The sequence below is a fragment of the Leuciscus leuciscus genome (assembly GCF_965113295.1).
Source record: "Leuciscus leuciscus genome assembly, chromosome: 5".
Lineage (NCBI taxonomy): Eukaryota > Metazoa > Chordata > Actinopteri > Cypriniformes > Leuciscidae > Leuciscus > Leuciscus leuciscus.
In genome coordinates, this window is record NC_138729.1 from 43,538,821 (window position 1) to 43,558,209 (window position 19,389).

The 19,389-nt window shown below is 36.7% G+C and overlaps 1 protein-coding gene across 1 annotated transcript in view; it reads left to right on the plus strand.

The window, feature by feature from the left end:
- Window positions 1–1,039: 1,039 nt before the first annotated feature.
- susd2 (sushi domain containing 2) overlaps window positions 1,040–19,389 on the plus strand; it is a 29,932-nt gene continuing 11,582 nt past the window's right edge. The window contains exons 1-13 of the mRNA XM_082170235.1: window positions 1,040–1,295; window positions 1,461–1,659; window positions 3,172–3,320; window positions 3,660–3,827; window positions 4,876–5,050; window positions 5,838–6,039; window positions 7,159–7,244; window positions 9,076–9,344; window positions 9,860–10,003; window positions 10,086–10,244; window positions 10,883–11,131; window positions 11,938–12,216; window positions 13,460–13,636. Coding sequence (XP_082026361.1) covers window positions 1,214–1,295; window positions 1,461–1,659; window positions 3,172–3,320; window positions 3,660–3,827; window positions 4,876–5,050; window positions 5,838–6,039; window positions 7,159–7,244; window positions 9,076–9,344; window positions 9,860–10,003; window positions 10,086–10,244; window positions 10,883–11,131; window positions 11,938–12,216; window positions 13,460–13,636 — 2,338 coding nt within the window. The 5' untranslated portion in view covers window positions 1,040–1,213. The remainder of the gene's footprint in view (window positions 1,296–1,460; window positions 1,660–3,171; window positions 3,321–3,659; window positions 3,828–4,875; window positions 5,051–5,837; window positions 6,040–7,158; window positions 7,245–9,075; window positions 9,345–9,859; window positions 10,004–10,085; window positions 10,245–10,882; window positions 11,132–11,937; window positions 12,217–13,459; window positions 13,637–19,389) is intronic.

Consider the following 19,389-nt stretch of genomic DNA (forward strand, 5'->3'; position numbering starts at 1 on the left):
TAATGATTTGTTTGGGAGACTATTAATTAATTATTAAATATATATGTTAGAAAAAAGAATTCATATATGGTGCTATGCAGAGAAATAAGTTTACAGAGTTAGTTCACTGTAGTCAAATCCATCAACATCAGTCCTGACCTTAATTAATGGAAAATGATGCAGCATAGACTCTCTCACCACACCAATGCGAGGACTTTCCATCTCTGATTAGTGCGTCCCTCACCGGTCAATGACGCCTCGAACAGTCTTGGTTGATCTTCGGGCCACTGCTGTTGGCTGACAGCCAATAATGGGACATCATTATTATGAGAAAGTTTCTCTTTATTATGACTTAAAGAATCTTTTTCTTTTTTTTACTCAATGTGGCGGAAACAGGCCATACACATCAGCTCTGTATGCTGAAGTGTGTTTGTTTACCCTCACAATATATTGACAAGCCGTCGAGCTCTTCAGTGGATAAAACACCCTTCAGAAAAGAGTTAAGTAGTTTACAATATTACAACTTAATTCGAAGATTCCTTCAACATTTCGTCAACTGAAGGATGATAATAGGCTAATAATACCCCCTGACTTCTACTAATGATGTGAATCATAATTCAGAGGGAGTCGCTTCAGTGGCGCTGTGAATCATGTCAGGAGTCGACTGATGCGCAGAAAGATGATTTTATTCAAATAAATAAATAAATATGAATTTACTTGTTTAAAAGGACTTTGATTTTGAAGCTTTATTTTGGGACATTCCCGTTATCGTCACATCTCGCACACTCCCGACTGGTGTGTCCCAAGTCCTAAAGCTGTTGCACGAGAAGTACAAGTTCAAAACTTTATAATTCCATTAAATGTGAACGTGCAATGATAATGCATTGCACAGATAGCAGCATTACAAGAAGTAATTGATATATGCCTATTTCTTGTGCCAGGACTTTCATTTATTGCCTCTTCCCTGCTGTAGCGAGTCCTTGACTGTTAAACAGTTACAAGGTACGTTTAGAGAGAGAGAGAGAGAGAGAGAGAGAGAGAGAGAGAGAGAGAGAGAGAGAGAGAGAGAGAGAGAGAGAGAGAGAGAGAGAGAGAGAGAGAGAGAGAGAGACCTTTGTCACAATGTCATGACTGAGAGACCAACACACAGACACACACGTTGTATACTGTGTTTGCATACGACGACTTAAGTTGATATTAAAAACATCTCGGGTTATTCCTGCAGCCAGAAACAATGTTGTGCAAATACAAGGACAAAATCCATCTCTGTATGTTCATACTAGTGCTGTTTCTTCAGCTGTTATCCAGGACTGCAGGTAAGCTCCTCATTCATGTAGTTACTGGAGTAATAATCAAGTGTTGTTACTATACTGTTTGGCTTTGAAGAAACTGTTATTCTGTCTTCTTGAGAATGCAATGCAATGCCAAATTTGTGGAGCAACTGCACTAACTGCAGCAATGTGTCTCTGCTTGATTCGCAGCTCAGTCATGTGCCAGAAGCTGTGGTCAGAAGTTTAACACATGCTCCTGTCACACAACATGTGAATCTCTGAAGGAGTGCTGTGCAGATTATAAACAGTTTTGCCTTGACATCGAACCACACTCCGGATCTCTGCTGGGAGGCACAGACTTTAAAATGCTCAACATTACATTTGAGCAGAACATTAACCTCACTTGCAGGTAAGAGAGCCACGGATTTGTTAATGTTCTCTGAAGCCACAAACCAACTGTTTATGAACACTGCAGATATTTCTACAAGTTTAATCTGTCATAACATAGTTTCATCCAAAAATCAATTACTTTGTTCTGTGAAACACACAGACACATGCAAAGACAACACACTTCTTAGCTTCTAAATATTCCCAATGCATATGATAGCTTTGAGTGAAGAACAAAATACTGAAATTTCAGAATGAATGGATCATAGAAATCAATGTAAATCATGGGTTTTGAACAAAATGAGAGTAAATAATTAATTGAAAATTTTGGATTAACTATTCCAGGTTTCCTTAAGAATTCATGGGCTCTATGTTACTCATATAGCAATTCTTTATTATATACAAAAATGATAATGTTATTGGGGTTGACTTTGCATTTTGTGTTCCTACATTAGAAACTAACCAATTAATGCAGTATTCAAATAATTATTGCACTATCAATATATATATATATATATATTATAATAACCTTGTATTTTATATATATATATATATATATATATATATATATATATATATATATATATATATATATATAAAATACAAGGTTATTATAATTACCTAAAACTGAAACCATAAAATACATTTTCATTACTTAAAATAAAATATAAAAAAATTCAACTTATTTTATTTCAGCTGCCAAGGCAATATTTCTTACCCTGATGTACTAAAATAACAAAAACGATATAGACATATTATAAAAATGTCTAAAACATACAACAAAATTACTAAAATATTAACTTTAAATGAAACCAGAAAATATAAAAACAAATTCAAAATATTAATCAACTATAATAGTATCTCACTGAAACAAAAAAAACACTGATTTAATATATAAGTCATAATATATAGTAATATACTTGCTATGAATGAACAGAATCCTAATGCATAGTGTTCAGCAATCATGATGTTAGAATAGAATAGAATAGAATAGAATAGAATAGAATAGAATAGAATAGAATAGAATAGAATAAATCTTTATTGTCCACCGAAGTGGAAATTTTTCTTTGGCTCACCAGACTAAAAGACAAATACAATAGACATACAAACAACAGCTCGTACAAGAGAGAATATTTCTAAAAAATAAATGATACAAAAAAAAAAATCATACTAAAAATAAATATACTTAAATACATCAAGTTAACTCCTTGTTGTTGTCACTTAATTTGATTAAGGATACTAATGTTCTGACATTAAAGGAATGTTTGGCTGAAGGTTGTTCCAAAATTCCAAATGTGTTTAGTCTTGATTTTGTTCCTCCCAAATCCTCAAGAGCAAACTAATTAAAATGGTTATTTGGCTGAATGAGATAAGATGGACGTGTTCTCATGTTACTGCCACCGTAGGGTGAATTGCTGTTTTGTATTCTTCAGTGGCTCTGATAAAAGCGCATACTAAATTAACATCTGTTAGTTAATCAGATACGATCAGTGCTGTAAATACAGTGCAGTGTTAAACAGAGTATGCTTGACAGGTTCAACTCTGAGATTTTGACGGAGGGCTATGTGGATGAGAGCGGTGTGGGTCACTGTATCTCTCCGCTGCTCTACGAGTCGGGCTGGGTCCCTTTCGAGGTGTCCACAGATGGAGTCAGCTATGACAGGGCAGGGAGGTGGCTCTCAGGTGACAAACACATTTCATAGTACACTGCACACTAAGGTTTGTGGGAATGTCAATCAAAATGGACCTAATTTGCACATTCTTAATACACATTTAAATGCGTTTCGAAAGTATTGTGACATTATGTGTTAACCTAGCGGACATTCATTTCTAGAACATTCCTTTAGTGTTGTTCTTAGCTGATATCAGTTACCGTATGATCCCGAGGTTTATTGCATAATGTACTGATTAGAATAATCAGTAATCCGACCTCCTGAGGCATTTGACATTAAGTCAAGTTCATTGGAATATATTTGTCTTAATGTATCAGTGCTGCTTTTAATGCTTGGATTGATGGATTAGTCCATCACAGTAAACTGGGTCCTGCTCACAAGATTATTCTGGGCAATGCCACACAGTGGCAGTACTACGGCACAACAGGAGTCAGCGGGGATTTAAAGATGATATGGAACACATCTAGAATAAATGCAGAGAAAGTCAACATCGAGCTGTGGGGTTACAATGAGACTGGTGAGTAGATCATTAGTATCTATCTATCTATCTATCTATCTATCTATCTATCTATCTATCTATCTATCTATCTATCTATCTATCTATCTATCTATCTATCTGTCTATCTGTCTGTCTGTCTGTCTGTCTCTGTTCTGTCTCTCTATCCTAACTAAAATAGTTCTTTATCACAATTTTTCTGTCTATCGTTCTATCTATCATTCTATCGATCATTCTATTTTTATCACTATTGTTCTGTTGTTCTGTATATCGTTCTATCTATCTATCTATCTATCTATCTATCTATCTATCTATCTATCTATCTATCTATCTATCTATCTATCTATCTATCTATCTATCTATCTATCTATCTATCACTATTGTTCTGATGTTCTGTCTATTGTTCTATCGTTCTATTTCTATCGTTCTGTTGTTCTATCACTATTGTTGTCTTTGTCTATCGTTCTGTCTATCTATCTATCTATCACTATGGTTCTGATTTTCTGTCTATTGTTCTATCGTTCTATCACTATTCTATCTATCTATGTATCTATCTATCTATGTATCTATCTATCTATCTATCTATCTATCTATCACTATTGTTCTGATGTTCTGTCTATTGTTATATCGTTCTATCTCTATCGTTCTATTGTTCTATCACTATTGTTCTATCTATCTATCTATCTATCTATCTATTGTTCTGATGTTCTGCATTGTTCTATGGTTCTATTGTTCTATCACTATTGTTCTGTCTGTCTATCTATCCTTCTATCTATCCTTCTATCCTTCTATCACTGTTTTTCTGTCTATCGTTCTATCTTTCTATCGTTCTATCATTTTATCTATCTGTCTGTCGATCTACATATTGATTGTTCTGACTTTCTATCTGTCATTCTATCACTCTATCTATCATTCTATCTATCGTTCTATCAACTTAGTTCTATCGTTCTATCTATCCTTCCACCCATCTTTCTGTAGCTCTGTCTGTCTGTGAGTCTATCTATCATTTTATCAGGAGATAGATTTATTAGGATTAACTAACATTATTATTATTATGATAAACTAACAGGAGAGGCATATTCTGCTAACTGGGAGGCAGAGTGGAAGTATCTGTACACTGTGGGCAGAGATGTTCCCAACAGTGGAGTTTTCAGTTTCACCCCACAGATCGCACAAAAACCATACTCCCTCTGGGACCTAGGGAGCATGCGGGTCAGCCCCAGCTCTAAACAAGACGGAGCCCAGTAAGAACCTTTAACAGTTCATATAAGTGTTTGTATTACAGATTTTTACAATCGCTAAATAATACATTCAGAGAAACTGCTAATTTTGCTATTGTTAAAAAACGTTTTTGATGCTTAAAATTTTTTGGGAAACAATGATACCATTCAAACTTCAAACATTTATAATAAAAATAAGAAATGTTTCCTGAGCAGAAAATCAGCTTATTAGAATGATTTCTGAAGGATCATGTAACACTGAAGACTGGAGTAATGATGCTGAAAATTCAGCTTTGCATCACAGGAATAAATTACATTTTAAAATATATGTTCTTTTAATTTGGAATCATATTTTACAATGTTACTGTTTTTACTGTATTTTTGATTAAATAAATGCAGCCTTGGTGAGCATAAGAGACTTATTTAAATTTTTTGATTTAGTTTTTTAGGTAATTGTTTTATGAGTGAAAAAGGGTTGGATGGGTCAAAACCTTTGCAAGTTTTTTTTCTTTCTTTTTGGAAGAATGGCTTGATTTAAGACATGTATGCGTGTGTGTTTTGGTAGTGTTGTATGTAAAATTAACTGCTTTCCAAGATTAGAAGAACTGTGTGAAGAGTTTTGAAATGGAGAAATGGGTCCTGGCACTTGTAAAAAACGGTTCACAGCATTTTATTTAAGCACTGTGGTTAAAACCAGTTGATTTCCTTATTTGACTAATAATGGGGACAATAATATCATAATTTATTTGTGATGTGTACATACAGAAAAGTGAATGGTTCCATTGAATAAAGACATACTTGTTTTGCACAGAGATGTTAACGCCCTGTGGAGTGGGGCGCATGCGGTCGCCTGGCATCTAGAGGAGGCGTTCAGGAAGGACTCTACAGGCTGGGCCCTGGAAAAGTGCATTAATTGGGATAAAGAAGAGAAAGCAATGCCCAACTTCCTTACGGAGATCACTGACTGCCCCTGCACACTGGCTCAGGCTCGTGCTGACACCGGCAGATTTCATGTGAGTCCAGAGAAAAAACTTTATCTGATATTAAAGGGATAGTTCACCCAAAAATTTAAATTAGCCCATGATTTACTCACCCTCAAGCCATCCTAGGTGTATATGACATTCTTCTTTCAGACGATTACAATCAGAGTTGTATTAAAAAATGTCCTGGCTCTTCCAAGCTTTATATTGGCAGTGAATGGCCAGTTTCTGTTTTGAAGTCCATAAAAGTGCATCCATCCATGATAAAGGTGTTTGAAACGGCTCTGGGGGGTTAATAAAGTCCTTCTGAAGCAAAGCGATGCGTTCGTGTAAGAAAAATATCCTTATTTAAAACTTTATCAACTAAAATAACTAGCAGACGGCCGTACGCAAGTCGACCTTCGCCAAAAGAGCAACACTTGACGAAGTATGACGTAGGATGTAGGAGTAGCGTAAGCTTTGATGCCTCTCGCAGTTCAAACAAATAGGGCTGCTCAACAAACTCAAGCTCCTCTGACATTTCTCTTTAAAATGTAAAAAATTTCAGTGACTGGTGTTTTGGTTTGCTCTATCCACTCAAATAGGGCTACCTGGCATCTACCTGGCATAAGTTTGTCAATACGTCATGCGTCAGGTCAGGGAGGGTTAATCTTTCAGCATAAATCGATGCATACGGCCGCCTGTCGGAAGCTAGTTATTTTAGTCGATAAAGTTTTAAATACACGAACGCATCACTTCGCTTCAGAAGGCCTTTATTAACCCCCCTGAGCTGTATGTGGAGCACTTTAATCATGGATGGATGCACTTTTATGGACTTCAAAACAGAAAGCGGCCATTCACTGCCCTTATAAAGCTTGAATTTTTTAATATAACTCCGATTGTATTAGTCTGAAAGAAGAATGTCATATACACTTAGGATGGCTTCAGGGTGAGTAAATTATGGGCTAATTTTCATTTATCCCTTTAAGGTTACAACACTAGCAACATTATAATTATTTGAGAATTTTGAATACTTCACTAATTACAAATTCAGGCCTTTGTAATCATAGTTAAATGGGGTAAAATGGCTTTATTGAAATTTGCTTAATCTATATTTATTAAAGTGTCTATACTCAAGCTCCTTTTGATGAGTTGTGCGTGTTTATTTTTCAGACTGATTATGGCTGTGATATCGAGGCAGGTAGTATCTGCACTTACCATCCAGGTTCAGTTCACTGCGTCAGAGCCATACAGGGCAGGTAATATGACACTAATCAGAATTTTTCAATTAGTTGATTAAAGATATGGACTATATATACACTGAACTTTTTCTATGTACACAAAAGGCCTATTTCTCTCAAATATTGTTCACAAATCTGTCTAAATCTGTGTTAGTGAGCACTTCTCCTTTGCCGAGATAATCCATCCACCTCACAGGTGTGGCATATCAAGATGCTGATTAGACAGCATGATTATTGCACAGGTGTGCCTTAGGCTGGCCACTCTAAAATGTGCAGTTTTACTGTATTACTGACAAAAAAAAAGTTGTTGATTGTGGCCTGTGGAATGTTGGTCCACTCCTCTTCAATGGCTGTGCGAAGTTGCTGGATATTGGCAGGACCTGGAATACGCTGTTGTATACGCCGATCCAGAGCATCCTAAACATGCTCAATGAGTGACATGTCCTGTATGAGTATGCTGGCCATGCAAGAACTGGGATGTTTTCAGCTTCCAGGAATTGTGTACAGATCCCTGCAACATGGGGCTGTGCATTATCATGCTGCAACTAGACATGTGCCGGTATTCGGTAATGCGATAAATCGCGGTAATGAATATGCACGATATTGTTATCGCGGGCACTTCAAAATACCGTGAAAAATAATAGATCCGAAATTAGATTTTTAGAACGCGCATTATAGCTTATTTTCCATCAGCCGCTTAAACAAACACTGCGTATATGCTGCGCGAAACACGTGCGCACTCTGATGTAAACAATCGCCACGTGTATAAGCATGCGGCCGGTGCGCACTTCTAGTCTAATGTAAACAGTCCTCACATAGGGAAGCAGCATGGTGGAAGGAGGAACGCCGCCGCCTACAGTCTATGGCCGCCGCCGATCTATTCGGATCCATCCCGCTTCTAAAAGCAGAGCTGCCAACTCGACGCATTCAGCGCGAGACTCTTCACACGCGACACATCCGTTTTCTCACGCAGAGAAAAATCGCGGAGCAAAGAGGACACGAAGACCGTCAAACAAGACAGAGCAGGTTACTTTTGATATGAAACAGGAGAACAATTGTGTCACAGAACGTTACATTTAAACCATTTAATGACCAGCAGCATGTTAGATGACTAAAACAAATAGATAAAGAGGAGTATTTTGCTGAATATGTGCACTGCACTTTTTTACATATTTATTATATTTTTACTTGTCTTTTGGCCTACATAATTGTTATTATAATGAAAACCACATTATATTTGATTTAATTAGTTATTTGTAACCTTTAATAATACCAGCTGATAGGGCTCTATATGGTTTCATAGCATTATGTGAGATATTTTTTTTCATGAGAAAAAAATACCATGTGGGCTATCTACTGTAGCCTTCCTAATATTTATCCAAAATTAGTCAATATTGAATCAAGATTGAAATCAAATCCCAAGTATTGAATTGAAATCGTTAAATTTGTGTTAAGCAATACAAACAGTAGCCTACCAGTCATTGTACCATGTAATCATTGTAACATGTTGTCACTAAACTTAATAAAATTCAGTTTAGTTACCAAATGTTTTGACAATCACAATTACACCTTGTGATGCAAGTTTTATTTAATTTTTTTCAGGGGGGTACAAAAAAAAAATTTAAACAGAAAATGCACTCTATGAGGTTGCAAGTACATTCTGTAAATGGCAATATTGCCCAATATATTAATCAAATTTTAATATTATATTATACTGATATCAAAGCTGCATGTGGGGAAATTACACAGTAACAGAAACACACTGTAGATAATTTTATATTCTCATTCATGTAAAAATACATTTTATTCTGTCTTATATTTAGCCTGTAGATGTATTGTTTTCTTGCAGTCCTGCGTATGGTGCCGGTCAGCAGTGTTGCTATGACAGCACTGGAGCGCAGATGCTCACGGGGGATTCTATTGGTGGCAGCACCCCTGATCGAGGGCACGACTGGGGGGTGCCGCCGTACAAGAAACCTCCTAGAGTTCCAGCATACTCACACTGGAAGTATGATGTCATCAGTTTTTACTACTGTTGCCTGTGGTCAGACAACTGCGAATACTACTTCACCCACCGCCCGTCCAGTGACTGCAGAACATATCGTCCTCCTAGAGCAGGTAAAGAAAATATTTTGTTTAATTGTTTTATTTAGGCCTGGTTTCACAGACAGGGCTTAGATTAAGCTGGGATTAGGCCTTAGTTTAATTAGGACATTTAAGTAGCTTTTATAAACATGCCTTAGAAAAAAACATGGTCTTGAGACAAAACAATGACTCTAACATATTTTAAGAAATGTCAGTGCAAGTTGCTTTTAGTTAAAACAGCTCAAACATGCATTTTAGTCTGGGACTAGGCTTAAGCCTTGTCTGTGAAATGGGGTTCATTTTTTTATTTTTTTATTTTACTTTATTATTAGTAGTAGTAGTAGGAGCAGTAGTAATAGTATTTACATTTTTGCCACTTTTTTGCCAGTAATAGTGGAGAAATGTCAGGAAATTATAGGAAGAAGATTGCGGTTTGATCTAGAAATGTTGTGAACCAGATACAACCAAATGCAAACTTGTCAAATCTGATAGGCCACTGCTCTAAATCTTTAGATTTGTGTGCAAATGTTGGTCTTTTCCACCTTTAGCTGCTGTCCTTGGTGACCCTCACTTCATGACATTCGATGGCGTGACTTTCACCTTCAATGGGAAAGGAGAGTACAATCTGGTTCACTCTTCAGTCTATGAGCTGTCTGTGCAAGGCAGGACTGAACCAATGAAATCAGAGAATGGTGAGTTCTATAATCTCCTTTATTAAGGATGGATTGAATCAGACATTTTACATTGAGTCATCCACGAAAACTGTCCTTTCAGGTTCTGTGGTTAAGGCAACACGACTCTGTTCAGTGGCCATGAGGGAGAAAGACTCTGATGTCATCGAGGTGCGTCTCGGAGAGAAAAAAGATGAGCTCCAGGTCTTAATGAACCAACAGGTGCTTTCCTTTTCAGAGCAAATATGGATCGACCTTAAGGGTAAGACCATCTTATTTATCCTCTCAAACACAGCTTTAGCTAAGCAGTTTATCAAAAGCACAAAATAGAAGAAACACCCAATCAGCATATTAGAATGATTTCATGCGGATCATAACACTAATGTAATGGCTGCTGAAAATTCAGCTTTGCCATCACAATTTGCCAGTTACATTTTAAAATATATTAAAGCAGAAAACAGTTATTTGAAATTGTAATGATAATGTGTTTTTGTAAAATACATAATTATTGTGAAATAAATTAGCATAAAATTGGCAATTTTGAATTAGCCATCAACAATTCTAAATGGAACAAAATTAATTAATTAATTATATAATTTATTCTACTTGAGCAGAGTGAGTAGTGAGTTTAAGTTGGCATAATGTCTTAATGTAATCATTGACATCCACGCTTTCTATTAATTCAAATTTTGAAGAAAAAAAAAACACCTTACAGCAGATGTACAAGATGAAAAATCATAGTCCGTTATGCTTGGCAGATTAATTTTATAGGCCGTCTGTTCTCAGTAAATATTGACATGCTGCCATTTACAGTATTTGTGTTACTTGTATGTATGATGCATCTGTTTCCTCCCGGTCTATTTTACGGTCTCTGTTGTCTGTTTTTTTCTGTCGTTTCAGGTGTTTTTGTTTTTTCCCCTAAACCCACTAATGTGACGGTGATGTTTCAATCGGGGACAGGAGTAGAGGTCAGAGCAGGTGAAGGGGTCATGACCCTTACTGTTCTACTGCCCCATGACTTACACAACCACACGCAGGGTCTCCTCGGTACAATGAACGACGACCCTGAGGATGAATTCACCTCTAGTAATGGCCTGATCATCCCTTCCAATAGCAGTGCACAGGACATATTCTCATATTGTGCTGGCTGTGAGTAGCCATTTCACTTCACTTTCACACTACTTTACTCAATTTACCTGCCAGTATAGTCGATGATGAATTTGCAATGATATTGATTGAAACTGAAATTACTCATTTATACTACTCGTCATCTGATGAGGCTACATGAGCTGATGAGCGCCCCTCCTCTCTTTCACACCAGTCCTGTCGGGAACCTGGCGAGGGGTGGCGCTGATAATAAGGGGGAGGATGCCATTACGTCACACTATTTAAGAAATGCTTCATCTGTTGTAAAGCTAGTTTGCTAATTCAAAGCCATTTCATATTTATTCCGTGACTAATCCATGCATTACATGTGGCTTTCAAAATACATATGTGATGTTAAAAGCAATGCAAAAGATTGTTTTGTTCAAAGAAATTTAATCAAACGGTATCATAACTGTATCATATAGTAAAGTATTCCACAATAATAATAATTTCAATTTATATAATAGTAATAAGTAATAGTAATAATATAATAATATAATAATGGTTATAGTAATAATTATAATTTTATATAACAACAGTACAATTACAATACTAATATATGGAGGTTTTTTCTTTGTTTTTACAAGTTAACCATAGAGCTTTTATTTTGTCGGAAAACTGCAGTGAAACTTCTCTTTAGAAATGCTTCTCTTTTTTGGCAACAGATTTATAAACCGTTCTCATTACAAACATGGGTCAAGATCAGTCATAATGAAACATGAAGTTATTTCCAAAGTTTCAAGCTATAGTTGACATTTTTTGCCGCCTTTTTTCCACCTAACAAAATACCATGTGTTTTTCTTCACCAGGGGCCATTACGAATGAGACTTCACTGTTTACATACGACTCAACCCACCTCCTGAATGAATATTATTATGCCCCAAAGCACGATCCGTCATTCATCCCTAACTTTTCCATGACTGAAGACCTCGAGGATCCCCTGCTGGAGCCAACGCTGAACCTATGTGCAGGAGAGGGGGCTTCCTTCTGTAAATATGATGCACTGAGCATGCGCAGTCTGCAACAAGGCAATGCCACTCTACTGTCCTACCGGAGTCATACATCCACCAAGAAAGCTCTGGAACCAGGTGAGTGGGAACACAGGGAACCGATTCTGAAGAAGCTTCCAATTCAAACTATTTAGATTTTTGTTAATAACACGGATGAGCCGTGTTTAAAGCTGCTTTAACATAACCGATAAACCCATTCATCAATTATGTATTCATGCATCAATTATTTCTACATTAAGTTGCTATGTTGCTTGGCACTATAAAGTTGATAGTTAATGAAATGCCCAATCAAGCATAGATAATATATCTATTATTCATTTAATCTCCAGTATTGCTAATTAATATTATTAATATTGCATTCTATTTATTTGCATAAAGCCTGACAAAACCTCGGTACAATTGCTGTAACTACAGCCTTTTGTGGCTAATTGCTAAATTTTACACCAAAAAATTATTGATTCATTATTATTATTATTATTCGTCGTAGTAGTAGTAGTATATACTGATTAATCTTATTAATATTATATATATACATTTTTTATTTTATTTTTGCATTAAGCTTAACAAAGCCATGGTAAAATTACTGCCTTTTGTGGGTAATTGCTTAATTTTAAAACACACTGGCATTTTGCTTTTTTTTTTGTTGTTGTTTTTTTAAAAACTTTTTCTATTGTTTATTGTTGTTATTATTATTTATTAGTAGTAATAATAATTATAACAGTAGTAGTAGTAGTATTGTAATTAGTATTATTAGTATTTTTCTATACTGATTAATGTCAATAATATTATTCTTATTTTATGTGCATTAAGCCTAACCAAACCAGGGTAAAATTGCTATAACTAAAACCTTTTATAGCTAATTGCTTAATTTTACAACAGACATTTTGCTGAATTATTATTATTATTATTATTATTATTATTATTATATTATTATTATAATTTTGCTGAATTATTTTATTTTATTTAAAATCATTTTTGCTTAATTATTTTATTTGATTAATGATTATCTTGTAAAAGGTGCTTACTGTGGTCACCTGAAATTGGGATTAGAGCTTTAACATGCTCCTAGAAGTCTTGTCATATGTTATGCATTTATCTTTATCTTTTTTAGATAAATGTCAGCATTATATGGCGATGTCACAATTACATTTAGCTGTTCATTGAACTGCAGTTGCGAATTAAAATAAAGCAGCACACTATTAAAAATGTGACACCTGACCATTGCTCAGTTATAAAGCATTAGAGACCTATACATGATCTGACTATTATCTGTATAATATATTTTTATGATTTTGTAATGGCTGTGACTTTGTGATCTCAGTGCAATCCTGTGGTTGGCTGTCACCACCTAACAACGGTCAGAAGGAAGGAACATTGTACCTGGAGCGGGCAACGGTCACGTTCTCATGTAACAATGGATACCGTCTCTATGGGTCCCAGGAACGCACCTGTCAAGGGGACGGCGTGTGGTCTGGACAAGACACGCACTGTGTGGCTGGTAGGTCAAAGCGGACAAGGGAAAATAAAAATGATGTCATCATTTCTTCACCCACAAGTCGTTCCAAACCACTAGATGGCAGTGTTTCCCTTTACAAAGTTCACATCACATCACATCGTGGTAATTCTTTGAAGGCTGTAGCAGATGATTCTAGCTTTTAGTTTTTCCTCCTTACTCCATTACGGACGATCTTAGACATCTCACTGAAACAATTGCTGTCCAATCTTTGGATATACTACCATTCAAAAGTTTGGGGCCTGTAAGAGCCTTTGAAAGAAGTCTCTTATGCTCACCAAGGCTGAAAAATACAGTAAAAAAACGTAATATTGTGAAATATTATTACAATTGAAAATAATAATGTATTCTATTTTAAATGTAATTTATTCCTGTGATGGCAATGCTGAATTTTCCAGTCTTCAGTGTCACATGATCCTTCAGAAATCATTCTAACATGCTGATTTTGCTCAAATAACATTTCTAACCATTATCAATGTTGAAAACAGTTGTCCTGCTTAATATTTTTGTGTAAAGTTCAAAAGAATAGCATTTATTTAAAATAGAAAGCTTTTGTAAGAGTATAAATGTCTTTATGATCACCTTTGATCAATTGAATGCATCCTTGCTGAATAAAAGTATTCATTTCTTAAAAAACGGTCTTACTGACCCCAAACTTTTGAACGGTAGTGTATACCCAGTGTCTCATCCCTCCACAGTCTTTTTAGGTCTCTAAAGAGACGTCTCTCTTCAGACGGACCGGTCCATTGATCCGTCAGTCATGCAGACAGACAGACAGAGAGCGTAGCAGTCATACTGACCGACCTGGATGTACTTACGCTTGTTAACTTATGACCCGTCTGTCTCATTAGAGCGGAACGGCATACTTCCTCTCGATAGGCATCTACAGGATGGATCTGTTTAGAATCGGATCTGGACTCTCTCCATCAAACACATGAATGGTTTATCTGCTCCACAGCTGTTGAGAATTCATCCCCCGCTGGCTCTCTGGCCTTTCTGGGGGTTCGTTGGATAACTGAGAAGCCAAAACAAAGCAACAACCCGCTTTATAAAACACATCAGGCCTGCGATCCAAATAATCTTGCACTCAATTTACTTAATGCACACTATTGAAAACATGTTTGGTAATTCAAATTGGGGGGGAAATTCGCATAAACAAAAAAATAAATGTGGTACTAATGGCGTTCATCCAATGCTTTGAAGGTTGTAGTTTGTCAAACTTGATATTGGTCAATGTTTGCCGTTTATTTGCTGGTAGTAAAAGTACATTGCATACAAGTACACTTTCTAAATCAATAACGCAGCCGTTATCTGCTTTATTGATTTATGATCTCCCAGTTTATTATCAGCTTGATAATCATATTTGTGGACTCTGAAACTTTCAGATAAAGGGTTTTCATCACTTTATGGTTTGTGTAGGCGCTCTTTTATTAGTGCAGGCCATCCTGCACTCGCTGACATCTCACACAGCTGAACAGATCATTATTTATCATCAGGAAGTGTTCTAGATATATGTGCGCTCACAGACAGGGCACCGCTCTCACAGTGCTGCGGTCAGGCAGGGCGGTAATGCACGCAGGGTTTTATCAAACTTTTGGCACGGACACTGAATTGAACAGGTTATTTAGGGCTGTTATTGTCAGTCCCACATGTCTCACTTTCCCTGTCTGTTTCTCCCTCTCTCCTCTTTGTCCAATCTCCTCATTACATGTCTTTCATTACACTTTACCCGTCTCATTCTCTTTATTCCTTTGTCTTTCTCTTCTCTTCAACTGTCTCTCTTTGTACCTACATCTCTCTCTCTCTCTCTCTCTTTCCTCTTTACCTGTCTGTCTATTCTTTACCTATCTATCCCTTTGTACGTGTCTTTCCTGTTTACCTGTCTCATTCTCTCTATTCCTTCCTGTCTTTCTCTCATCTTTAACAGTCTCTCTTTTCTATCTCGCTGACTTTCTACTTGTTTCTCTCTCTCCCTACCTGTCTCTCCTTCCTTTGTACCAGTTAATTCTCACTACATCTCTCTCTTTTTACTTGTCTTCCACTCTATTTTCCTACCTGTTTCTCCTTTTTTCCTGTCTCTTGCTACCTGTCTTACTCTCATTTCCCTTTCTCTCTACAAGTCTCTCTCTCCATACCTTTCTTTCTCTCTTCTTTCTCATCATTATCTTTTTCTCCTTTCTGTCTCCCTAAATGACTCTCTCTCCTTTTGTCTATTTCTCCCAACCTGTCTCTCTCTTTCAACTTCATCTCTCTCCCTACCATCTCTACTGTCTTCCTGTCTTATTAACATGTCTTGCTTTCCTCTTTACCTGTCTCTCTTCTTTGCCGATGCCTCTTTTTTTTACTCATCTTCACATCTTCTTTACCTGTCTCTCTCTCCTTTACCTCTCTTTTTCTCCTTACAAGTCTCTCTCCCTCTACCTTTTTTTCTTCTTTAACTGTCTTTCTCGTCATCATTTTCTCCTTTCTATCTCTCTCCCTTAATGTCTCTCTCCTTTTTATGTCTACCTCTCCCTACCTATCTTTTTTCTATCCTATCTTCATCTCTCTCCCAACCATCTCTACCATCTTTCGGTTCGTTTTACATGTCTTGCTCTCTTCTTTACCTGTCTCTCTTCTTTACTGGTGTCTCCTCTTTGTATATCTGTCATTCTTCTTTACCTGTCTCATTCTCTCTATTCCTGTCTGTCTTTCTCTCCTCTTTAACAGTCTCTCTTTTCTTTTCACCTGTCTCTCTGATTCCCTACGAGTCTCTCCTTCCTTTGTACCAGTTCATTCTCCCTACCTGTGTCTCTCTTCTTTAACTGTCTTCCTCTACCTATATGTTTTTCTCCGTTGTATCTCTCTCTAACTCTTTTTTTGTGTCTTTTCATCTTTACCTTTCTCTCTCCCTACCATCTCTACCATCTTTCTGTTCTTTTTAACATGTCTTGCTCTCCTCTTTACATGTCTTTCATTCCTCTTCACCTGTCTCATTCTCTTTATTCTAACCCGTCTTTTTCTCCCTTTAACCGTCTCTTTTCTGTTCTCTGACTTCTCTGACATCCCACCTCTATCTCTTCTATTTCCATTTATCTCTCTCCTTACCTGTCTCTTCTTCAGTTGTACCCGTTTTGTTCTCCCTCTTTCCCTGTCTTTCCCTTTCTCTGACCATCTCACATTCCTCTTTATCCATTTCTCCCTACCTGTCTCTCTTTATTCTGTAACATTTTATTTCAATGGTCCACTTTAGACATTCTAATTGTGTGTGTGTGTGTGTGTGTGTGTGTGTGTGTGTGTGTGTGTGTGTGTGTGTGTGTGTGTGTGTGTGTGTGTGTGTGTGTGTTGTGTGTGTGTGAGATAACAATTTTTGATTTTAAATAAAAGCTTCTAATTTGGCCAAAAATGTTGATTATATATCAATGTTATTTTTTACAAAATAAAAAAAAAATAAGAAATTACTATTGTAATATTTTACTGTTAAATAATTTTTTATTATTATTTATTTAAAAAGCTGCAGTCGTTAACTTTTTGGGGTTAAACATTTTCCAAAATAATTTTTGGAGCAAGTACATAACCAGCCTGTGTTCAAAACTCAGCTCGCCTTAGCTTGATTCAAGACTGTATGTAATAATGTTTTTAAATCCAGTGGTACTAGTGGATTTCCACGGGAAATTCGAGCATGTCTTTGCGTCATTACGTCACATCTGTAAAGAAGATGTCTCGGCTAGTAGGCTATGTTGTGTGTGAGGATGTTTGAGGTGGAGATTTATAGCCTTTTCTCGCAGCACTTGATATAATTAAACTTATCAATTTGATGGCGGATCCAGAAAGGTTCAAACGACAATCACCAGTGACAACTGGAGATTCACCCGTTGTAAAATGCAAAAGACTTCGGAGTCGCTACAGAAAAAAACAGACTGTAACCGGCCCATGCGAAAACAAGGATAAATATCGGAAGGGCATTAAATGTAGTCACGCAATGCAGATGTTGTTAACATTAACAATTTGAGAACAAAGTATAATTTGCACGGTTTGACGTGATATGATGAGCGATCGTTAGATTTAATCGGCACGATTTACTGCAATGCTTTTTTCCCCTTAGTTGGTCAGAACAAAAGTGGATGTTACTTACTTCTTCAGACGACATTTTCCGGTGAAAATTCTTATGTTGGTCATACTTCCAAAAAGTAGAATCTGTGATTCCGAATGACAGTATCCACACCGGCGCGGCGACTGACAGCCGCACATTCTCCTCAAAACATTAATTCATCCGCGCTGTGCCGTGCCGAGGCACAACCCACGTAAAGTTGATAATTCCGTGAATAACTGCAATTGCAGATTTCGAACAGAGATGGCGACAAAGAGGAAAAACTGCAGACTGCAGCTTTGCGAAAAATAATATAATAACTGCATTTTATTTTACTGTACAACTGTAAAATTGCAATACTAATATTTATGGCTGTCTTAATCTCATTTTCAAATGTAAGACCATCCAACTTTTAATTTGTCAGAAAACCACAGAGTGCTCGTAAAGCTTCTCTTTTGTTGCCTGTTTATAAGAGCTTGTCATTACATATGTGGAAGGATGGTTGCCGCATGTTGCGTTCCTGAATGTGCATTATAAGCAACCCAAACTCGGAGCAGATGCAGAGATGAAGTTCTTTTCTCCAAGTGTGAGCGTGTATTATCAGCTACTGACAGTTTGGTGGTTGTTTTTATGTATGAAAGTCATTTTTCAGTTGTCAAAAAGGATTCAGACAGATCCGCTCTAGTTAACGTGAAAGCACGACCTACAGATAACCCCACTCCACACACATACACTACATCTTTTCATTCCTATGATATGGTCGCATCTGTTGCTCTTGAGCACGTCTATAGTCATTATCTTTGTTTTGAAGGTCGGCCATCCCAGGCTGGCGCTCTTAAGAGCTGACATGTGTCATAGTGTCTTGGTGATCGAGGGGGTCAGGACTCCACCTTCACTTGAATTGATAGTCCCACTAAACCTCTGTTTATTCCCATGTTCCATGACAATGTGGGGTCTCAGTGATCTTTTCCTGCTTATCTGTTCCTCTACTTTCCCTCTCTCGCTCTCTCCTTCTCTTTCTTTTGTTCTGGCTGATAAAGGTTGACATCCTAGCCCACATCCCTGTCAAGCATGTCAGTGGCGGTGGGATCAAAGAGCTGCCCCGGCCTGTAATTGACTTCCCATTACAGCGCTCTGAACCCCCAGCAAATAACCCTCAACAGTTGGTTATTTGCATGCGTTCCAGTACAGTTCAAATTCAGAGGAGAAAAAAGCAGGAAAGTGAGGGTGAAATGAAGGAAGTGAAAAGGGCAGGTTAACCAAAAGGACAATCGTGTGGTTTTGTGTCGGGCTGCAACTAACTAATTATAACGCTAACCAGTATTTACTCAATCATAAAGTATTAAGCAGCAATAAATCTTTTCATTGAAAATACATTGATAATAATAAGAAATGTTTCTTGAGCAGAAAATCAGCAAATTAGAATGATTTCTGAAGGAACATGTGACACTGAAGATTGGAGTAATGATGCTGAAAATTTAGCTTTGACATCCCAAGAATAAATTATATTTAAAAATATATTCAAATAGGAAATACTTTATATTGTAATAATATTTTATAATATTACTGTTTTACTATATATTTTTATTTAATTTTAAATGCAGCCTTGGTGACATTAACACGTTTTGACCAGTAATGTGTGTGTATATAGTATTTTTATTTCCAAAAT